General features: G+C 38.7%; 1 protein-coding gene across 1 annotated transcript in view; it reads left to right on the plus strand.

Moving 5' to 3' along the window:
* The window catches only part of LOC6041987 (potassium voltage-gated channel protein Shab), a 76,967-nt gene that overhangs the window by 11,660 nt on the left and 41,276 nt on the right, over positions 1–24,031 (plus strand). Inside the window, 1 exon segment of the mRNA XM_038261783.1 lies at positions 727–1,261. Coding sequence (XP_038117711.1) covers positions 727–1,261 — 535 coding nt within the window.

Below are 24,031 nucleotides of genomic sequence, written 5' to 3' on the forward strand. Positions count from 1 at the left end.
TCTTGATTTAAAGAATGTGCAGAAAATAATTTAAACAATTTTTGAATTTGATAATTCTTATATTAAAAACGGCTTTGTTAACAAATTGCGCTTAAAACCTTTTTAAAACAAACCCAAGAAATAGAGATGACAAATGAAAAGATTTATACGCTAAAAGTTGTGTTTCGTCTTCCTGATAAAGAATGTGTACGATTCAAAATATTCTATCGATGAAAATTGCATTTGTTAGAAAAAAAGTGTGTTTTCCATGTAAAATACCATGGGAGGAGGCGCATGGTAGCTCAAGTACATTTTTTTAAATTTGTAAATAACCCGTAACTTATGTCGTATTTAACCATGTTTTGCACATCTTTACCATTAATTACTGTAAAATTTCAATGGTTATGAGCGATTTTAAAATGTAAATTTGGTATGATAATTATTTTTCTGTATCCATAGATTTCACCCAATTCGCTCAAATTTAACACTGAAGCCTTAATAACCCAGATAAACAGTTTTACGCTTATGAAACATGGGCTTTTTCTGGGCCGGCTGATTATTTATTTATTGAGGATGAAATTTAATTTTCGATGCTTCTCTCAAATCAATCAAAAGTTTTGATCATTTAGTTTCAAAGGATAGTACAGCATAACTAAGTGTGTTTATCTGGATGTGGAGTTGTGATTAAAACTTGGCATCAATTTCTTCTTCTCCTCTCCCTGACTATTTCGTATCGCCCCGCTCTAGATCAATGTCATCAATACCACCGGAGCCGTTCATGATAATGCGCTCGAAGGCGCTCAACCGCCGGGTGCTGATCAACGTGGGCGGCGTCAAGCACGAAGTCCTGTGGCGAACGCTCGAACGGTTACCGCACACCCGGCTCGGGCGGCTGCGCGAGTGTAACACGCACGAAGCAATATCCGAGCTATGCGACGACTACTCACTCATAGACAACGAATACTTTTTCGATAGACACCCGAAGAGTTTCAGTTCGATACTTAATTTCTACCGCACCGGCAAGCTCCACCTGGTGGACGAGATGTGCGTGCTGGCCTTTAGCGACGACCTCGAGTACTGGGGCGTGGACGAACTGTACCTGGAGTCGTGCTGTCAGCACAAGTACCACCAACGCAAGGAGCACGTTCACGAGGAAATGCGCAAGGAAGCGGAAAGTCTGCGCCAACGGGAGGAGGAAGAGTTTGGCGACGGAAAGTGCGCCCAGTACCAGAAGTGGCTCTGGGAGCTGCTGGAGAAGCCAAACACTAGCTTTGCCGCTAGGGTAAGTGTGACGATTGCGCGTTGATGAACGCGGTGTAACATGGTGTGATGCGGTTTCCGCATATAAGATTAATCAATCTCTTTTACCCCTATAACGATTTTAAGTAGTTTCTTCCAGGAATCATACATCATCGATTATCGCATTCAGTTCTCATTTTCGTTTTGAGCAAACCTTCAGTTTCATTAATCTTTCTCCTTCCCAGCCCAGCCGGCCTTTTTTTCTTCGGTATATTTTTGTGATTCACTCTCCTTCACTCTTGAGGCACACTCATATAACACAAAAACACTACAGCAGGAAAACAATCAATCTGTCACATTTTGCCAAAGTTGTTATTTCCCCCGGGGGCAGGCCCAAGGAGGGAAAAGGGGGGCACGATGACTAGCACATGCTGCTGTCGTCTTCCGGACAAAACTCGGCCAGCCCATTAGAGTTGGTGTTCAGCTCTGGCAACGATCCAGAAGCAATCATTTAGAAAGCGGAATAGCTGCCGCTGGCAACACTGCTCCTAGGCCCGGTCTTGTTGAACAGATAGGAAATTTCAATTTCGACGCTCGAACAAGACCCGAACTAGAACCCGAACTCGATGTAATTTAATAAGGATTATCGAAATTAAATATTTTCACCCTGATATTTGGGCTCGTGCAGCAAAACACGCAGCATCAGCTTAATTTCGATAATGTGAACCCCCACCTTCCCCCCCCCTCCCTTCGGGAATCACTTTGTCGATTGGAGAGTGGACGCACTCTGGTGAAGTGATTTGCATGAATTGCACATAAACCTGGGTGGCCTCCTCCCCATTATTGGTGATTGAGGATGCACGATTTAATCCTTTCTCGCTGTTTAGCCCAAATTGGCACTCGCTATGCATTAAGTGCAGTAGCATTTTGGCACACGCTGCCAGAGTGACATTCAAGTGTTAAAATTTTCAAATCGCGTAGCAAAATGTGACAACACTGAGGTTTACACAATATTGTTGTTATTAGCTTCAGTTTCATTATAAAGACTGGTTAAAGAAAAACTTACTTCAAAGCACACTACACACAATACTTCAGAAGGTAATTTCACAACACTTTGTGTAAAATTAATGCACAGATAAACAATGTTGCAATCAATTATAAGTAACCTTCCAAAGAAATTTGCCACATTGTTTAGTTTAAAAGATATCAGACACAGCAACACAAAACACCTGAGAAGTTCAAACACTTTTGCACTGTTACTTCAACACAACACCTCTACAAGGAAGCAAGAACCGTGTACAATTCCCGCTAGTTTCTTCAAATTGTGACCCTTTTCTTAATCGCAATGATCGCTTGTTTAGCCCAATGTGTTTTTCCTTAAACTGCCAGCGAATCCACCGCAATTTCTGAAATCGTTCCAATCCCTGCTAAGCTTTTGTGGCCCTGCAAAAAAAGCAAACAAATATACATTTTACTCAAAGCTACAATTTATTTTCTTAACAGCCACGCAATTCAGTGGCTTAATTTATATGTTAAAATCAAACACGAAAATATTGATTGGTGGCTACTATTTTAACGAGAATTAAAATAAATAATTATACAAATTAACACAAATAATTATTATTGACTCGAAATTATTCTGAAATTTCAAGTTAGACAAAGTTAACATCTGAGCATAGATATCTCCATGGAGACGCTTGGTTCTCAGTGCACCTTTTATCATTTTTTGAATTATGATTGTAACGGTCCAATAGCTTACAAAACATATAATCAAGGTATCTAAATGGAACACATACACACATACCTCCAAGCTACACATTATTAAGTTGTTATTTTTAAAACTCGCAAATGAACCAGTACTTTTTCCCACCGACTTGGACAACTACGTGGAGACTGCAACGAAAGTCCCTATTATTTAAAATTATGCCATTTAAGTTCACACCTACACAATACCCAATATTCCAATCCCCTGTTCCTACCCCCACCCAAAAACACTCTCCAGAAAAGCTACGGCGATAATTATTATGTTTTGATTTTGATATTCCCGATCTGTCAGCGCTTCATATTCTTCAAAACGTCCTCCCCCCTCCACCACCCCCAAAAACTACTCGAAACTCTGCCTCAGCCCCTCAGCGTGTTTCTTCCCTTCGGATTATTTTGATTTGCTCTCTCGATTGTGTTTCAAGCGTCTTTTCGGTTTTGACTCTTGTTTTTTGTTTTACAACCATTTACGTTCGACCCTAACCCTGACCAACCTAATCCAATTCATATGACACAGAACGAACGATTCCCGAATTAATTGCCCTAATTAAATTCCACAACCAGACATGCTTTATTTCGGCTGATTCCACTTTCCTTTTATGTTGTACCATCTGTTGTTTTTATTGTTAACCACATTAATCGTTTATTTATTTACAACTTCGTTTTTCGGCTCATCCCTTTTATTTTGGGTGATCAACTTACAGTACATTTTAATGTAAACATTGTTGCTAATTATCGTACTTTTCAACTAACATTACCACAAACAATACATTCGTCGAAAACGATCGACAAACCAACCGGTTGAGAGTTGTGGAATTTCCATCTTACCACAGACCATTTTACCACAGACAAACAGACGTGTCTTTTTAATCCATCAATTCAAAATCTAACGGTCCCAGTTAATGATTGGCAACTCACCACGATAATGTTGTATTCACCTCAGCTCTTTGACTGTTGCGTGACATCAGTGGTGAGTGATTGATGGATTTTCGATAAACATGTTCAAAGATTTACGTCTATTTGTCTGTAATTGTACCCTAGGAAATTCTACACCTCTCCAAAGCGTTTGTCTATGGTCTTCGGGAAATCCCTTACTTTCACACACATACCCAGCATTCATCGTCCTCTTCTCGGTGGTTGATGTCGTCAAAGTGTTGAGATACGTGTCGTTTCTTGTACACATATCGTTTTTTTTCGTACATATATTCTTTAAAAAATAAGAAGCGAGCAGCGATGTCGTGATGAGTGGTAACATAGCTCTAAATGCTGCTGCTGCCTCTACATTCGTGTACAGTTGTTGGACATTAACTGCTTCCTACAAGATCCAACGAGGACACGGATTTTGCTCTCGATATCAATCATGCCGCGCGCGTTTTGGTTCTTTATCGTTTTTATCGTTTTTCATCAACACCATCACACTCAAATGTTGTTCAGCTGAAATGTTGAATGTACTATTGCGCCTTTCTTTTACATTTTCAAACGTGTACTCACCCACCCACTAACAACGCATCAACCGAATATCACAACTAATTTATACCAATCTTTGCAATAAACTGTAAGATAGATATATACCAAATTTAAGTGTTTATGTCGGAATGGGCAAATGCGATATAACCAGGCGGCAGGCGTGCTGTAGAATCCTCGATATGAAAAAAATCACTCTCAAAGTAAACCGACCCTGAGATCCGGGGAGAAGTACCCACGGCCCACGGGCAGCTGAGTTCCCCGAGCTCGGTTTCCCGCAAAGCTGCGGGGTACATCTCTCTTTCTCCGTCCCGGCGGCATCGGATCTTGTCACGTTCCCTCAAAGTTTCTCTGAAAGTTTCTTTCCTCGATAAATCGTCTACCGTCGAAAGGAACCATCTCTTCATAATGAACCCACCAACGTTCTTGTGCACTGATAACAAAATTTTGTCTTTTTTAAAAACAAGTTTTGTTTAACTCTTTTGTCAACCCATTGTTTCGGTAAATTTCGTTCTGTTTTATGTTTGTCGCCCAAAATTATTACGTTCATAAAGCTTACCCAATCAGGGACATTCCTTGGTTTTTGTATGATTTTTTTTTTTTTTAATTTCTTTCCAAAGTAGCTACACACTAGAACTGTACTACATGCGTTTCTTACATTTGTGCCCTAGCAAAACAAAACTGCATCCTTCTCTCTCATTGGTATGTTTCATTGTTTCATGTTTTGGTGTGTTGAATTGTTTCACAAACATTCACATTTTGGCATTCCTTGTTTGTATGATTGGTAACCCTTTTTTCTCAGAAACTATATTAGATATACATTACCTAGTGCAACCAATACCACTGTGTGTGTTCATTGGAAAGTTCATTTCTTTGTGTTTGATGTGATGTTACAAAAATTTCAAAAACTTTTTTCCAAAAAAAAAGATAAGAAACTATTCTCTCCCTTTTCGTTTCTTGTTGATTTTCATAGATTCCACTTGCAAACGTAGAAACCAAGTAAAAATGTACCCTAGCTGTCGTTAAGACAAATCGTACATTTTCCCTGTGGCTAATACGTTCCAACACATCAATTACACACATAAACTCATTAAAAGCGAGATTCAGTATGATGAGTTCTAAGAGTTTACAAAAAAAAACTTTTCAATACCTCATCAGACAAATCTCGCAAGACACCAAAGAAAAATCAAAATTCACTCGCAGTAGACGACAAAAGTGCTGAAAAGCCTTCCCTTAAAAAATAAACACCTCCCCCCCGATATGTTCTATAGTTTGTTGACGAGATAGTCCCCTCCCCCTCGCGAGGGCTCTCGTTTCGTGTAGGTATAACTTAAGGTTGAGGCCCCTCTTGCAATTCCCTGCTGCAGATACATCTCTCGCACAGGGAAGCTCATGAATTCAAAAACTCGACTGTTGCCATCAATAGAAATAATTGATTTTTTCACATAGTTGACAACATTCGGGAAAGCTAAATTAATAATCTGAAGAAAAAAAAATTAATTAAAGATTTTGATTTTCTTTGCCTCACCAATCCTTACACATGTTCAAAGTTTAGCTTTACGTTGTACATATTTTATTTATTTTTAGAACAACTTCACAACACTGTACATACAGAGCTTTTCCAGCAAATCGCCTTGTAAAATCCATTTCCATTCTCGCAATTAGCTGTGCCTTTTCGTTAAGTGTTCCCAACGCTTTGGTCGATGTGTATAATTGTGCTTGCTTATCTATGTGTCTTAGTGTGCTCTTATTCGCTTTTCCGTTTGCTTGCTGTATCGTGCTCCAATAAAATCAACTATAAAACCAACACTCAACAATAACAAATACCCGATGACACTCAAACAATTATGGGATATATGTTTTAACAAAACGAAACAACCAAATCGAAATTTGATTCAAATTGAGTGCAAATCCACCAATTCGAAAAATATCTAATAAGCTTGAAAAAAAATCAATAACACATAGATTTCTTCTTCAAAAAAGTATAAAAAATACAGTGGATCCTCATATTTAAAACGTTTTCTAAATTATTAATTCAGCTTAACGGCGAGTAAATATCAGTTTTCATTATGTTTTATTCAAGAAATCAGAAAAAATCACATGCTAAGATTTTAATTTGATTGGTCATAACGTTTTATGTACGTTTCTTGTGACTCACGAATACATGTTGGACTATTGTTTCAACCAGAAAAGTCTACGTACCACTTTGACAGCTTTCCTATATTTTGAGAACGATTTGTCTAATCAATTTGAAACAATTCACAAGACAGATTTGCATATTTCATACGTGTTATTTATACATGAACACTCAAAAATAGTGAATTAACCCACAAAGTTGAAAAAAATTAAACTAGCTTCAATCAAAAATCAAACCATCCACATAAACGACCCCCAGGTCTGTTGTGGTCTCTATTGCAAGTTTCTGCTCGCACCTAAAGGTCCAAATGCTTGAATGGGGAGAGCACACAAACCTAATGTTAACTCCAAGCGATTCCACCGGGACCAACGTTTTACTTTCCAATCCGATGGAAGGGTGGAGCAGATGGGAATGGAACCCATGATCTTCCGCTTACTAAGCGGGTAGCTTAACCATTCGGCCAGGCCTGCTGCCTAGCTTAAGTAAAGGAATTATTTAAAACGAATTATTTCATTCACTTACAAACAACGGATTAAAGCAGCATTTCCCAAACAAGTTATTGAAGTTTTCACTTTTACAGCACTAGAGTTAATTGTATAATTTGCATGTCAACATATTTGCAACCAGGTAGTTCAACAGGTGCTAATTGGTCACGCAAAGTTTTACGTCCCTGCCAAGTAATGACTCGACTTTTTTTTTATTGGTTATTAAAAATGTCAAGGAAATTGGTCCTATATGGGTCCCGCTAGGCTCGTCTGAGCTCACTAATTAAATTGACGCCCATGTGGTGTTTTCAAAGCTTGGTCTGGTCACGTTTTTTTTTGCCAACAGCAGTGCTTTGATATCCTATTCCCATATCATATTACAAAGAAACTGCAACTTAGTAAAAGGATTTCAGGTAAAAATGTAGCAAAAGTTAAACATTTTGTTTCACAATACGCTTTAATTAAACTTGAAGATGTTTTCAAAGGCTTCCCCAAACTACAGAAAGACTTGAAAAGAAAACGAAAATCTTTAAATCATGTCACAAGTTATTTTTAACGCTACAATGAGTTATGCATTGAAGTTACCATTTACATTTTGAAGTAGGCATGCGTACTCAGAAATTAACTAGCCGTGTTCACTACATACCTGAAACACGATGTTGAGAACCACTTTCGTGTGTCACAGCGTACATCAAAAACATAGCTCGTCAACGTTATGCTATCGGAACTCTTTACAAAAAAATCTACCAAATTGATTTATTTTAGGATCGCTGGATCGTTCTTCTAACAGTAAATTAAAAATGAACTTGAATTGGAGACAAGATATGTTATTCAAACTGTGTTTTGCCTTCCTCACTGAGGTAAGGCTATAATCCTGCTCTAAAATTGAACTTTTTATTTAAAGCTCGAAAACCCACCATGATGTATACATATCGACTCAGAATCGAAAACTGAACAAATGTCTGTGTGTATGTGTGTGTGTATGTGTGTGTGTATGTGTGTGTGTATGTGTGTGTGTATGTGTGTGTGTATGTGTGTGTGTATGTGTGTGTGTATGTGTGTGTGTATGTGACCAATAATGTCACGCAGTTTTCTCAGCACTGGCTGAACCGATTTTGACCAAACCAGTTGCATTCGACTTGGTTTAGGGTCCCATACGGTGCTATTGTATTGTTTGAAGTTTCGATAAGTAGTTCAAAAGTTATGTATAAAAATGTGTTTTCGCATATTTTTGGAAGTTGAATAAATGGCAGTAAACTGAACCAAACATCATCATTATATACATCGTTGAATAGGTAATTGAAAGACCTTTCCAACGAATCCAAAACATTGAAGATCTGGCAACCCTGTCTCGAGTTCTGACCACTTTAGTGATATTTATGTACTTTTTTGTAGCCGGATCTCACTTAAATGTATGTAAACAATGTCCGGATCTATCATCCGACCCATCGTTGGTTAGGTAATCGAAAGACCTTTCCAACGAGTCTAAAACATTGAAGATCTGGCAACCCTGTCTCGAGTTCTGACCACTTAAGTGATATTTATGTACTTTTTTGTAACCGGATCTCACTTAAATGTATGTAAACAATGTCCGGATCCATCATCCAACCCATCGTTGGTTAGGTTATCGCAAGACCTTTCCAACGAGTCTAAAACATTGAAGATCTGGCAACCCTGTCTCGAGTTCTGACCACTTTAGTGATATTTATGTACTTTTTTGTAGCCGGATCTCACTTAAATGTATGTAAACTATGTCCGGATCCATCATCCGACCCAGCGTTGGTTAGGTAATCGAAAGACCTTTCCAACGAGTCTAAAACATTGAAGATCTGGCAACCCTGTCTCGAGTTCTGACCACTTTAGTGATATTTATGTACTTTTTTGTAGCCGGATCTCACTTAAATGTATGTAAACAATGTCCGGATCCATCATCCAACCCATCGTTGGTTAGTTAATCGAAAGACCTTTCCAACGAGTCTAAAATATTGAAGATCTGGCAACCCTGTCTCGAGTTCTGACCACATTAGTGATATTTATGTACTTTTTTGTAGCCGGATCTCACTTAAATGTATGTAAACAATGTATGTAAACAATGTCCGGATCCGTCATCCGACCCATCGTTGGTTGGGTAATCGAAAGACCTTTCCAACGAGCCTAAAACATTGAAGATCTGGCAACCCTGTCTCGAGTTCTGACCACTTAAGTGATATTTATGCACTATTTTTGTAGCCGGATCTCGCTTAAATGTATGTAAACAATGTCCGGATCCATCATCCAACCCATCGTTGGTTAGGTAATCAAAAGACCTTTCCAACGAGTATAAAACATTGAAGATCTGGCAACCCTGTCTCGAGTTCTGACCACTTAAGTGATATTTATGCACTTTTTTTGTAGCCGGATCTCACTTAAATGTATGTAAACAATGTCCGGATCCATCATCCGACCCATCGTTGGTTAGGTAGTCAAAAGACCTTTCCAACGAGCCTAAAACATTGAAGATCTGGCAACCCTGTCTCGAGTTCTGACCACTTAAGTGATATTTATGCACTTTTTTTGTAGCCGGATCTCACTTAAATGTATGTAAACAATGTCCGGATCCATCATCCGACCCATCGTTGGTTAGGTAGTCAAAAGACCTTTCCAACGAGCCTAAAACATTGAAAATCTGGCAACCCTGCCTCAAGCTATGACCACTTATGATGCAACTTATGAGCCCTTGAGTGATATGTGTGTTTTTTTGTATTCCGGAACTTAACGAAATTAGACGAAATTTGTGTCCAAACCCATCATATCACATATCACCCATTGTTGGAAAAGAGTGAGGAAGGCACCAACCACATAGGTGGATTAAGTTAGTTTTTAAAAAATATTATGAATAGGGTAATTCTCCGCCAACTCACACAGCAGTTGCCCCGACCCCTTTTCGATTTGCGTGAAACTTTGTCCTAAGGGGTAACTTTTGTCCCTGATCACGAATCCGAGGTTCGTTTTTTGATATCTCGAGACGGAGGGGCGGTACGACCCCTTCCATTTTTGAACATGCGAAAAAAGAGGTGTTTTTCAATAATTTGCAGCCTGAAACGGTGATGAGATAGAAATTTGGAGTCAAAGGGACTTTTATGTAAAATTAGACGCCCGATTTGATGGCATACTCAGAATTCCGAAAAAACGTATTTTTCATCGAAAAAAACACTAAAAATGTTTAAAAAATTCTCCCAGTTTCCGTTACTTTACTGTAAAAATTTTTGGAACATGTCATTTTATGGGAAATTTAATGTTCTTTTCGAATCTTCATTGATCCAGAAGGGTCATTTTTTCATTTAGAACAAAATTTTTCATTTTAAAATTTCGTGTTTTTTGTAACTTTGCAGGGTTATTTTTTAGAGTGTAACAATGTTCTACAAAATTGTAGAGCAGACAATTACAAAAATTTTGATATACAAACAAAAGGGGTTTGCTAATAAACATCACGAGTTATTGCGATTTTACGAAAAAAAGATTTGAAAAATTTGGTCGTCAGACACCAGACACGGACGACGAAACAAAGAGAAACGAAAAAAGTAACTTTTTCAAAACTTTTTTTCGTATAATCGCAATAACTCGTGATGTTTTTATGCAAACCCCTTATGTCTATACATCAAAATTATTGTAATTGTCTGCTCTACAACTTTGTAGAACATTGTCACACTCTAAAACATAACCCTGCAAAGTTAGAAAAATCACGAAATTTTAAAATAAAAAATTTTGTTCTACATGAAAAAAATGACCCTTCTGGGTCAATAGAGATTCGAAAAGAACATTAAATTTCCCATAAAATGAAATGTTCCAAAAATTTTTATAGTCTAGTAACGGAAAATGGGAGAATTTTTAAAACTTTTTTAGTGTTTATTTCGATGAAAAATACTTTTTTCGGAATTCTGAGTACGCCATCAAATTGTTTATAAAAGTCCCTTTGACACCAAACTTCTATCTCAGCACCGTTTCAGACCGTTTCAGGTTGGTAGAGAATTACCCAATAACAATTGCGTTAAAAGAGCATTAAGGTGACAACTTGGAAACCACAGGAAGCCGCACAACGACTGTAACTTAGAACGACATGCTTGCTTAAGTACAAGCAATGCAATTCTCAGGAATGAAAAGAATTGTTTGTCGTATTTTTATACTCTTGTTGTGCTCGTTAGGATCTTTTTTTCGCACCAGTTAAAAATAGGTTATAGAAATTTAATTGCACTTTTAGTTTTGATATCCGATTACAATGTAATTTACTTTAATTAGCAATCAATTGAGCGAATTGTTAGCGGCACAATCTTCAGCTCGTTCCAAATATCAACAAACCAAACTTTTTTTTCAGCAAAATGCGCGTAAACAAACAATCCTCGCCCCATCCCGCAATCTAGCACCATTTGGAAGACATTGAAACACTTCCAGTCCGCCAGTATTTGTAAACAATTTCATCGACCCATTAGCGGGTTCCTTTCTGCTCCCCCGCCATCACGGACAACAATAATTATTTATTTTATCTGCCGACACTAACGGCCCCCAGGGCGGTGGCGCGGCCAACACAAATCGATCCCTAGCTGAGCCATTCTCAAGCGGTTTAATTTCTTTCGGTTTTTTGCTGAACAAATTCCGTTAACCCTCTGCTGTCAATTATTTTTAAAATTTTTGGAAATCTAATTTTCAATTATTGTAGGTTTCATATCATTAAATAATTTCAATTTTTATCTATCAATCTTTTTTATGGGTTTTAGTTCTACTTAAACAAAAAAGTAAAAGAAAAACATAAAATTTAACAGAAAAAATAATTTTAGTCGAGGGCTAACAATCTTTGTTTAGAAATGGACAATTCAAGCTCGAGGAAATCGGAAACGATATGGTACGATCGTGCTGCTCCGAGTGGATCTTAATACAGGAGGCCTGTGCGTAAAACTGGATGTGATCTATTAAGTGGATTGTTTATTGATAATTCAGCGAACGTCGACACCTGTGGTATGATACGGAGAATAAACTAACATTTGGCAAATAAATATTATTTCGACGTGAACGAAGAATATTGATTGCAAAGAATCGTTGAGCGGCAAAATTTTTGAGGGAATTTATAAATGCACTTAAATAAAACGGAATCAGATAAGGTTGACAGCTGTTCAATGACTTTTTGAGAAAAAATCCACAAGAAAAGCATTATATTTTATATTTTGATGCGAGACATGAGAGCTCAAAATTTGTTGGGATTTTTTGTTGGTATTGGCCTTTGTTCAAATGTTCAGTTATTCGAGTAGAGAGCAGTTCTCTACGGAATCGGTCTTTTTTCTTTAATTTTAATTTTTGTATTTTTTAATCCGGCCGAAACTTTTTTGGTGCCTTCGGTATGCCCAAAGAAGTCATTTTGCATCATTAGTTTGTCCATATAATTTTCCATACAAATTTGGCAGCTGTCCATACAAAAATGATATGTGAAAATTCAAAAATCAGTATCTTTTGAAGGAATTTTTTGATCGATTTGGTGTCTTCGGCAAAGTTGTAGGTATGGATATGGACTACACTGAAAAAAAATTATACACGGTAAAAAAAAATTTGGTGATTTTTAATTTAACTTTTTGTCACTAAAACTTGATTTGCAAAAAACACTATTTTTAATTTTTTTTATTTTTTTATATGTTTTAGAGGACATAAAATGCCAACTTTTCCGAAATTTCCAGAATGGGCAAAAAATCTTTGACCGAGTTATAATTTTTTGAATCAATACAGTTTTTTTTTCAAAAAATCGAAATATTGATCGCAAAAATTTTTCAACGTCATTTTTCGATGTAAAATTGAATTTGCAATCAAAAAGTTCTTCAGTGAATTTTTGATAAAGTGCACTGTTTCAAGTTATAACCAATTTTAGGTAACTTTTTTGAAAATAGTCGCAGTTTTTCATTTTTTAAAATTAGTGCCCATGTTTGCCCATCTTTGAAAAAAATATTTTTGAAAAGCTGAGAAAATTCTCTATATTTTGCTTTATTGAACTTTGTTGATACGACCCATATTTGCTGAGATATTGCCATGCAAAGGTTAAAAAACAGGAAAATTGATGTTTTCTAAGTCTCACCCAAATAACCCACCATTTTCTAATGTCGATATCTCAGCAACTATAGGTCCGATTTACAATGTTAATATATGAAACATTCGTGAAATTTTCCGATCTTTTCGAAAATTTAAAATCACGACTAACAATTCAAATGGGCGTTATATTGAATGTTTGGCCCGTTTGAAATGTTAGTCTTGATTTAAAATTTTTGAAAATATTTTTTTCGAAAAGATCGGAAAATTTCACGAATGTTTCATATATTAACATTGTAAATCGGACCTATAGTTGCTTAGATATCGACATTAGAAAATGGTGGGTTATTTGGGTGAGACTTAGAAAACATCAATTTTCCTGTTTTTTAACCTTTGCATGGCAATATCTCAGCAAATATGGGTCGTATCAACAAAGTTCAATAAAGCAAAATATAGAGAATTTTCTCAGCTTTTCAAAATATTTTTTCAAAGATGGGCAAACATGGGCACAAATTTAAAAACTGACTGCGACTAAAAAAAGTTACCTAAAATTGGTTATAACTTGAAAACGGTGCACTTTATAAAAAATTCACTAAAGTACTTTATGATTCCAAATTCAATTTTACATCGAATATTGAAGTTGAAAAATTTTTGCGATCAATATTTCGATTTTTTGAAAAAATCTGTATTGATTCAAAAAATCATAACTCGGTCAAAGATTTTTTGCCCATTCTGGAAATTTCTGAAAAGTTGGCATTTTATGTCCTCTAAAACATATCAAAAAATAAAAAAAATTAAAAATAGTGTTTTTTTGCAAATCAAGTTTTAGTGACAAAAAGTTAAATTAAAAATCACCAAATTTTTTTTTACCGTGTATAATTTTTTTTCAGTGTAGTCCATATCCATACCTCCAACTTTGCCGAAGACACCAAATCGATCAAAAAATTCCTTCAAAAGATACAGATTTTTGAATTTTCACATATCATTTTTGTATGGACAGCTGCCAAATTTGTATGGAAAATTATATGGACAAACTAATGATGCAAAATGACTTCTTTGGGCATACCGAAGGCACCAAAAAAGTTTCAGCCGGATTAAAAAATACAGAAATAATCGAATGACCGAAATCTCAGAGAATTGCTCTAGACTGTAATTAAATCGAAACATAAAATAATGATTGAAATACAAACACAATACACCTCAGTACACAAACAAATTATATCCAGCTAAACTTAAAAGTGAACTTCTAAATAATTTGATTCTGAACTCGTTTGCATGTTTCAAACTTTCAATCAATCATTTTTGAATCAAGCGTACCTGAAACCCCCACTTTACACCTGTCTAGCGGGCTTCCTTCCCTATCGAACCTTCAGACTGTCTGGAAAACTGCTTTTCACACAATACCCGATAATATTGGCTCAAGTTTGTAGCTGCCTCAAAACAGCCAAAGTTTAATTGAATTTTCACAAACAACTCACATCTCAACTGCAGTACATTGCATTTATTTTTCCTCCTCACAAAAGTCTCTCTTTAGCCCGAGGTAGAACGTTTAAGGTTCAACGGGTTAATCCCAATAACTTGCTGCTCCTGCTAAGCCGTCTGCTATTGATCCAACAGATACAACCTCTCCAGCCATTCTCTTTCGTGATTGAGTAGATTATTTTCAACCAGTTGACAGCAGTGCTGATAGAGCCACTTTAAAAGCAGTAACCCAATTAGTGCCCCTTCTTCCAAAAGCTTTTCCTCAAAACAGCCCCCCTCAGTCTGTTTCGTTTTCTCTCAAGTCCCGTTAACCAAACCCATTTACTTCAACCCTCTGATTTGCATACAGTTGCATTAGCATCCAACCCCCTCCCACATTTTTCCTGAAATTTTCTCTCAAGCCTGCCAGCCAGGCACTCAAAAACGAGTGTTGTCTTCTGAACTTTGCTTCATATTCCCTCGTTGCCGAGCGCGCGCGCCCCGCGTTATGCATATTTTCAGTTTTGTGTTTTGTTTTGTAGGTTAATTAGTGAATTAGAAATCAAATTTTAAATTCATCCTAAGCTCGGTTTAGTATACTACTAGCGGCCTTGTGCTCGTTTTTTTTTCTTTATTTTTTATTTCTCTGCACCCGTAGTCGTGATAGAATGAACTCTGAAAACTATAGTGAAAAATACTGGCTGCTAATTTTCCAGGCAAGCTTATGACTTTGTTTTATTTTCACATTATTTTCATATATATTCAGATTTATATACAGTTAAACCTCGCATATGCACCTCATATGGGGGTTTCTTATGCGAAGCACGCATATGCGAGGTACAGGGCTTATGGGATTTTGGCTATATGGGAGACATGGGCTATATTTTTATAAAAAATCAACTAAACTATACAAATTTATAGTGTTTTGGAATCGTTATGAAGTCAGCTTTACAGCTACACCAAATTGACATGGTTTACGATGTTCTAGGTCATCCGAAACTTCGTCAAGTTAAGGCCTATGTGTTCAACGCAGTACAAGTATGAGGTAGGCGATTTGACTGTGGTTTTTGACCACAGGTCATATCCGGATAACCTCAGGGAGGTTCAGGGACTAGTCTACCGATATGTGGTGATGTTCTGGGTCTTCTGTAGAGTCCCGGTAGTTACGACCGATGGGTCTACCGCCGTAACACGGCAGAGGTCGGTAGTTTTAGACCTCAGATCATATCCGGATAGCCTCAGGGAGGTTCGGGGACTAGTCTACCGGTATGTGGTGATGTTCTGGGTCGTCTGTAGAGTCCCGGGAGGTACTCTGAAGGGTCTACTGCCGAAACACGGTAGAGGTCGGTGGTTTTTTACCTCAGATCATATCCGGATAGCCTCAGGGAGGTTCAGGGACTAGTCTACCGATATAGGGTGATGTTCTGGGTCTTCTGTAGAGTCCCGGGAGTTACGGCCGATGGGTCTACCACCGTAAGAAGATAGAGGTCAGATGTTTTTGACCTCAGATTATATCCAGATAGCCTCAGGGAGGTTCAGGGACTAGTCTACCGAAATTTGGAAATGTTCTGGGTCTTCTGTGGAGTCCCGGGAGCTACGCCTGAAGTGTCTACCGCCGTAAAAAGGCAGAGGTCGATGGTTTTTGACCTTAGATTATATCCAGATAGACTCAGGGAGGTTCAGGGACTAGTCTACCGATATGTGGAGATGTTCTGGGTCTTCTATAGAGCCCCGGGAGTTACGACCGACGGGTCTACCGCCGTAACAAAGCAGAGGTCGATGGTTTTTGACCTTAGATAATATCCAGATAGCCTCAAGGAGGTTCAGGGACTAGTCTACCGATATGTGGTGATGTTCTGGGTCTTCTGTAGAGTCCCGGGAGCTGTGTCCGATGGGTCTACTGACGTAACACGGCAGAGGTCGGTGGTTTTTGACCTCAGATCATATCCGGATAGCCTCAGGAGGTTCAAGGACTAGTCTACCGATATGTGGTGATGTTCTGGGTCTCCTGTAGAGTCCCGGAGTAACGACCGATGGGTCTACCACCGTAACAAGATACAGGTCAGAAGTTTTTGACCTCAGATCATATTCGGATAGCCTCAGGGTGGTTCAGGGACTAGTCTACCGATGTGTGGTCATTTTTTGGGTCTTCTGTAGAGTCCCAGGAGTAACGGCCGATGGCTCTACCACCGCAACAAGATAGAGGTCGGAGGTTTTCGACCTCAGTTCATATCCGGATAGCCGAAAAAAAAGGAGGTTCAGGGACTAGTCTACCGATTTCTGGTAATGTGCTGGGTCTTCTGTAAAGTCCCTAGAGCTACGGTCAATGGATCTACTGCCGTAACAAGGCAGAGGTCGGAGGTTTTTGACTCCAGATCATATCCAGATAACCTCAGGGTGGTTCAGGGACTAGTCTACCGACTTCTGGTAATGTGCTGGGTCTTCTGTAAAGTCCTGGGAGCTACGGTCAATGGGTCTACCGCCGTAACAAGGCAGAAGTCGGTGGATTTTGACCTAAGATCATATCCAGATAGCCTCAGGGAGATTAGGGGACTAGTCTACAGATGTGTGGTGATGTTCTGGGTCTTCTGTAGAGTCCCAGGAGTTACGGTCAATGGGTTTACCGCCGAAATAAGGCAGAGGTCACTGGATTTTGATCTTAGATCATATCCGGATAGCCTCGGAGGTTTTTGACCTCAGATCATATCCGGATAGCCTCAGGAAGGTTCATGGACTAGTCTACCGATATGTGGTGATGTTCTGGGTCTTCTGTAGAGTCCCGGGAATTACGGTCAATGGGTCTACCGCCGTAGCATGGCAGAGGTCGGTGGATTTTGACCTAAGATCATATCCAGATAGCCTCAGGGAGATTAAGGGACTAGTCTACAGATGTGTGGTGATGTTCTGGGTCTTCTGTAGAGTCCCAGGAGTTACGGTCAATGGGTTTACCGCCGAAATAAGGCAGAGGTCACTGGATTTTGATCTTAGATCATATCCGGATAGCCTCAGGACGGTTCAGGGACTAGTCTACCGATGTGTTATGATCTTCTGGGTCTTCTGTAGAGTCCCGGAAGAAACGGCCCTGAGGCTATTCGGATGCGATCTGAGATCAAAAACCACAAACCTATATCTTGTTACGGCGGTAGACCCATCGGCCGTAACTCCCGGGATCTTGCAAAAGACCTATCATATCGGTAGACTAGCCCCAGAACCTCCTTTTTTTTACAAGGTCGGAATCTACTACCAGACACCTGAGAATTCATTTCTCAGGTAGTGTGGGGTTGGGAAAACAATAAAGAGTTTTCCCGACCCACTAAACCAGTCCTTGAACGCCGTGCCCTTGTCCCCCCGGGACCACCTTTCGGTATAACTTCCTGAGGCGTTCCGGATATGATCTGAGGTCAAAAACCTCCGACCTCTATCTTGTTACGGTGGTAGACCCAACGGCCGTAGCTCCCGAAATTTTACAAAACACCCAGAACATCACCACATATCGGTAGACTAGTTACGGCTGTAGACCCATTGACCGTTACTCCCGGGACTCTACAGAAGACCCAGAATAATACCAAACATCGGTAGACTAGTCCCTGAACCTCCCTGAGTCTATCTGGATAAAATCTAAGGCCAAAAAACACCGACCTCTGCCGTATTACGGCGGTAGACCTATCGGTCGTACCTCCCGGGACTCTACAGGAGACCCAGAACATCACCACATACCGGTAGACTAGTCCCTGAACCTCCCTGAGGCTATCTGGATATTATCTAAGGTCAAAAACCATCGACCTCTGCTTTGTTACGGCGGTAAACTCGTCGGTCGTAACTCCCGGGACTCTATAGAAGACCCAGAACATCTCCACATATCGGTAGACTAGTCCCTGAACCTCCCAAAGTCTATCTGGATATTATCTAAGGTCAAAAACCATCGACCTCTGCTTTGTTACGGCGGTAGACCCGTCGGTCGTAACTCCCGGGACTCTATAGAAGACCCAGAACATCTCCACATATCGGTAGACTAGTCCCTGAACCTCCCTGAGTCTATCTGAATATAATCTAAGGCCAAAAACCATCGACCTCTGCCTTATTACGGCGGTAGACCCTTCAGGCGTAGCTCTCGGGACTCCACAGAAGACCCAGAACATTTCCACATATCGGTAGACTAGTCCCTGAACCTCCCTGAAGCTATCTGGATATGATCTGAGGTCAAAAAACACCGACCTCTGCCGTGTTACGGCGGTAGACCCATCGGTCGTACCTCCCGGGACTCTACAGAAGACTCAGAACATCACCACATACCGGTAGACTAGTCCCTGAACCTCCCTGAGGCTATCTGGATATTATCTAAGGTCAAGAACCATCGACCTCTGCTTTGTTACGGCAGTAGACCCGTCGGTCGTAACTCCCGGGACTCTATAGAAGACCCAGAACATCTCCACATATCGGTAGACTTGTCCCTGAACCTCCCTGAGTCTATCTGGATATAATCTAAGGCCAAAAACCATCGACCTCTGCCTTATTACGGCGGTAGACCCTTCAGGCGTAGCTCTCGGGACTCCACAGAAGACCCAGAACATTTCCACATATCGGTAGACTAGTCCCTGAACCTCCCTGAGGCTATCTGGATATGATCTGAGGTCAAAAAACACCGACCTCTGCCGTGTTACGGCGGTAGACCCATCGGTCGTACCTCCCGGGACTCTACAGAAGACCCAGAACATCACCACATACCAGTAGACTAGTCCCTCAACCTCCCTGAGGCTATCCGGATATGATCTGAGTTCTAAAACTACCGACCTCTGCCGTGTTAGGGCGGTAGACCCATCGGACGTACCTCCCGGGACTCTACAGAAGACCCAGAACATCAATACATATCGGTAGACTAGTCCCTGAACCTCCCTGAGGCTATCCGGATATGATCTGTGATCAAAAACCACAGTCAAATCGCCTACCTCATACTTGTACGGCGTTGAACACATAGGCCTTAACTTGACGAAGTTTCGGATGATCTAGAACATCGTAAACCATGTAAATTTGGTGTAGCTGTATAGCTGACTTCATAACGATTCCAAAACACTATAAATTTGTATAGTTTAGTTGATTTTTTATAAAAATATAGCCCATGTCTCCCATATAGCCAAAATCCCATAAGCCCTGTACCTCGCATATGCAACTCATGCGACAAAACCGAATCAGGTGGAATGACTCGTATATGCAAAGTTGCATATGCGAGGTGCTCTTATACGAGGTTTAACTGTACACATCTGTTTCTGTTGGCTCTCTCTCTCTCTCTCTGCCTCTCTCTTAGTTTATGCCACAAACGAATAAATTTTCTTTATTATGATCCTTTCGCGTAGCGAGCAGTTTCAAACTCTCTCTCCACCTTTTACTCGTGCTGAACGGAGGAACCTTTTTAACGTTCCACAACACCAAGTGCGACATACTACGGTGACACGTGAGCTCTGTGGTTTGTGTTGAGTGGCTTTTAAGAATGAATTAACTACTTTGGCATGAATCAAACATGCGATCCATCACATTTGAATCGGCGATCCTTCTAGCTTTATTAGAAACTGTTAAAACGATTCTTTAGAATCATGGCTCTTACCAACCATTTTCCTCACTTTTATAAATTTCTTAAATTATTCAAAATACTAAATTAAATTAAAAAAAAAAAGTTGATCGGTCAACTTCACTGATCATTTGATTTAACTGGCTTCTATGGTTCAATAATATTGTTGAAGATAATCCATACGGTTTTTGTTTTTTCAACCTTTAGAGTTCTGTAAAAACATAAGTTCAAAAATATCATCAAGATGTGTTGTAGTACATAATGAAAAATAAGCTATTTTAGCCATATCAAGTAGGTATTTCGAAAAAATAAACGCGTTTTATAGTTTTTACATGACTGCGGTAAAATAATAAATATTTTGGACTGCTGAAATAATCTTTTTCCAAGAAATGTTACATTGATACATAAATGACAGTTCACCCTACCCCCTATCCCATCTCCAAACAGCAATAAAAATTTGAGATGTTTGATGGAGACGCGTGGTATTCCAAAAAAATGAACAATTTTGATGGAAGTCGTTTGTCAGATTGCCCGTATGCTCAATATATTTGTATTAAATGATTGTATGTATTGTTGAGAACTTATTCATATTTTATTTTTATTTTTTTGATTCGGTGCCTAAGTTAAATTTTGATCAAAATTATTAAGAATCACTAGCAACATCAGTTTTTAATCAAATCATTTTTACATTCATAAAATTCCACAATCGATGGTGACGTTACCATATAAAACCAGCGATGAAAAATATCAATAAATATCCAATTTTGGACTAGAATCGTTTTACAAATTAAAAATTAAAATTGAAAACATTATTAAATATTTTTTACGAAAAAAAAAACAACTGAAGGCAAGAGAAAAATACGTTTAAAACCTTGAATGTATAATCTATGAATAATTTTGATCAAGTTGCAAAACAAAGTTTTTTTCGTGTTTGTATTTAAAAATGTTTTGAACAAAATTGATTGAAATGTCCATAGTATTTTACTTACACTAAATTAAATTTTGGACTTTTTTAATTGATTCAAAATAACTGAGATTCGTAATTAACGCCTTTAAAGCAATGTATCTGAATTTTGAAACATTCTAAAAAGTCACACAACACAATCCAAATCACAAAAAAAAACAATAAACAGCATTGTAAGACTTCAACAAAACCTTAAATTTCAATTATTAGTTTTTTTCTTTTTACAACAGAAAACGGAAAGAGAGAAAATAAATTAAGGGATTGATGTTAATACTCATTGTGTAAAAAATAATGTCAACGCAATTAAAAAATATTCACATACACATAAATAATGATTGGAGGAAATTTATTCTACTAAAGTTTACTTATTTGTTGCCTTGTAATTTTTTTGGGCTACGATTTTTATAGGTTTTCTAGATTTTTAGTTAAATAAAAACACTTTATTTGCTATAAAGTAGTTTTAGTTTAATAGAAAACACACGTTAATTTAGATTCAACTGCTCTCGTATAACGCAAATTTCGATATTACTTTTTACTCCTTTGGTCATTTTGGTTGTTTCGTTTTGTATTACTTTTGGTTTGATACTCTTCCAAGAGTTTTGAGTTTTGCACATAAGATTTAAAGTTAATTCGAACCGCAAATAATCCTCTTCTCTCTCTTGTGACGTCCATTGTCTGCAAACAGCAACTATGCAGAATCTGCGTAACCCAAGCCAAAAAAACAACTAACATAAATAAATCCATGCCAAGTGAACGTGTTTGCATCTTTCTGTTCCATGTGTGTCTATTATTTTTGTAACTGTGTCTGTGAGCATATCTATGCGCGCCAATCCCCACCTCTAAATGAAAGGGAAAAACCGCTACATCATTTGCAACTAACTGTAAACCACAACCACATTCGCATACAAAAATAATAACATTTATGCAATCGATAAGAAGATGATAAACTTTTCGTTTTCATAAACCCGTTAATTCGATAAGCACGACTGCAGACCCCAGTGGTAAAAAAACAAATTCTTGACGGTTGACAACTAGATCCATTTAGTAATAACACAATCCTAATTTATAATGTAACCCCGCCGAAGAGCAGCTCGTTGTATTTCTACTTCCACGACTTGTCCCCTTTTTTTGTCTACAATAAATGGCCCATCGTAATAAATCAATGTGAGCAAATAATTCAAATGTTGCCCTCGTCGTCGTCCTTTCCAAGAACCGGAAATCAGTGTGTGCTTTCATTTCCCATTTCCTAATCTTTCCCTCTCCCTAAAACTGCTACGTAACGCCTAACCAACAGGAGAACCAATTTGGCGCCTTCCGAATGCCCCAAAGTAGCTCCCTCTGTTGTTTTTTCCTCCTTCCGGCGCCTCAATGTAGACAACAACCGTTCCCGAACCATCAAAAGCTTCCAAACACACTCTGGAAATACTACTACTTTCACTCTCTCCACTTCCGTTACTAACAATGACAATGCTCTCTCTCTTTTTTCACTCAACACACCTCCACATCGAAACCTTTCTAACAAACTGATGTGTGTGTCTGTGTGAGTTTGCTGTGTGCGCGCGATGCGTGTAAAACAAAAAACAGAAAGAAGACAGGGATAAAAAAAGCTCTATCGCTAATCCGTCGCTCTCTCGCCGTCTATCATTCTTCTTTTTATCCTCTTTTTCTTAGTCTTCATCTCGTCCCCCAACCCCCTCCCCCTTTTGCCCCCATCAAACTCACACTTCCGCTGCCACCAAATTTTCCTCCTTCTTCTTCTTCTTCTACTTCTTCTGACCCCCCTGCAAGAGCGCACCAAAACAGGAAAAACTTCGTCCCCTGGCCTCGCTAGGCGACGTGTGCAAAGTCAGGCACAGAGAGAGATTGTGTGTGTGCGAGTGTGCGTGTGAAAATCACACAAACCCGCACGCTCGCACACACACACACACCAAGCCCGAAATGATGGGAAATTATTTGAAACTGACAGCGCGCCCGATTGGAAAATTTAATTTCTTCTTTCGAAGGGGCGCGAACCTCGACGACCTCCGTATCATCTCCACCCCAACCCCACTACCTCCACTACCACGTTCGCACGTTTTAATTTTATAAAGTTATTTTCCAGCGCGTCGACGACTACTCGGGAAGTCGTTCTCTGCCTTGAACCGAGCCGATCGGTTCCAGTGGGTTCCATGTGACCTCACCACTTCCTCTTTTTTACCAAAAATCAAAGTCGAACTGTGAATCCAACAATTTTGACGAATTTCCATGAAACGTTTCATCTGGCTATTTTGACTATAAAAATTATGGACTGACAGCCTAATATTTGACACAACAAAGTCGATATCTCTCAAAACATTTTACCGACTTAGCATGTGACAGCTTGCAGTAGAAACATTTCAAGAAATTTACATTTTTACACAAACCATATTCGAAACGTTTTGGTGATTTTTCATGTAAAAGATTACACTACTTAATTTAAACCCACGTCATTCCAAAATCTGCCTTCGTTTTGCCTCTAAATACATACCCCAAAAATTTCTTTCTAGCCACGTTCTGTAGAAATTGACAAAAATACATTTCTAGATTTTTTTAAAGCGAATTCAGGACAGTACTAGACATAACACATATCGGGTATAAATGTTTTGGAATCATTTTCAAAAACAGGCACCACCTTGAATTCTTTCTAAGAGATGGAGATTCAATGGAGACGCTAGGTTAAATTGAAAATTTTATTTGATTTCCATCAATCAACATTGACAGTCCATATCGGTCAAACGTATGGCGACTGTCGGAAAGTTTTCGCAAATTTCTGTCGGTGTTGTCAAAAATGATTGATGAAACATTTCATCAAAGTCCATCAAATGGTTAAATAACAATACGACTCTTGTCTGTATTGAAGTATTTTTGACAATATATGTGAACCATATTGCAAATCCGACCAAATTTGATGAATTTTT

Source organism: Culex quinquefasciatus, chromosome 3, assembly GCF_015732765.1.
Source record: "Culex quinquefasciatus strain JHB chromosome 3, VPISU_Cqui_1.0_pri_paternal, whole genome shotgun sequence".
NCBI lineage: Eukaryota > Metazoa > Arthropoda > Insecta > Diptera > Culicidae > Culex > Culex quinquefasciatus.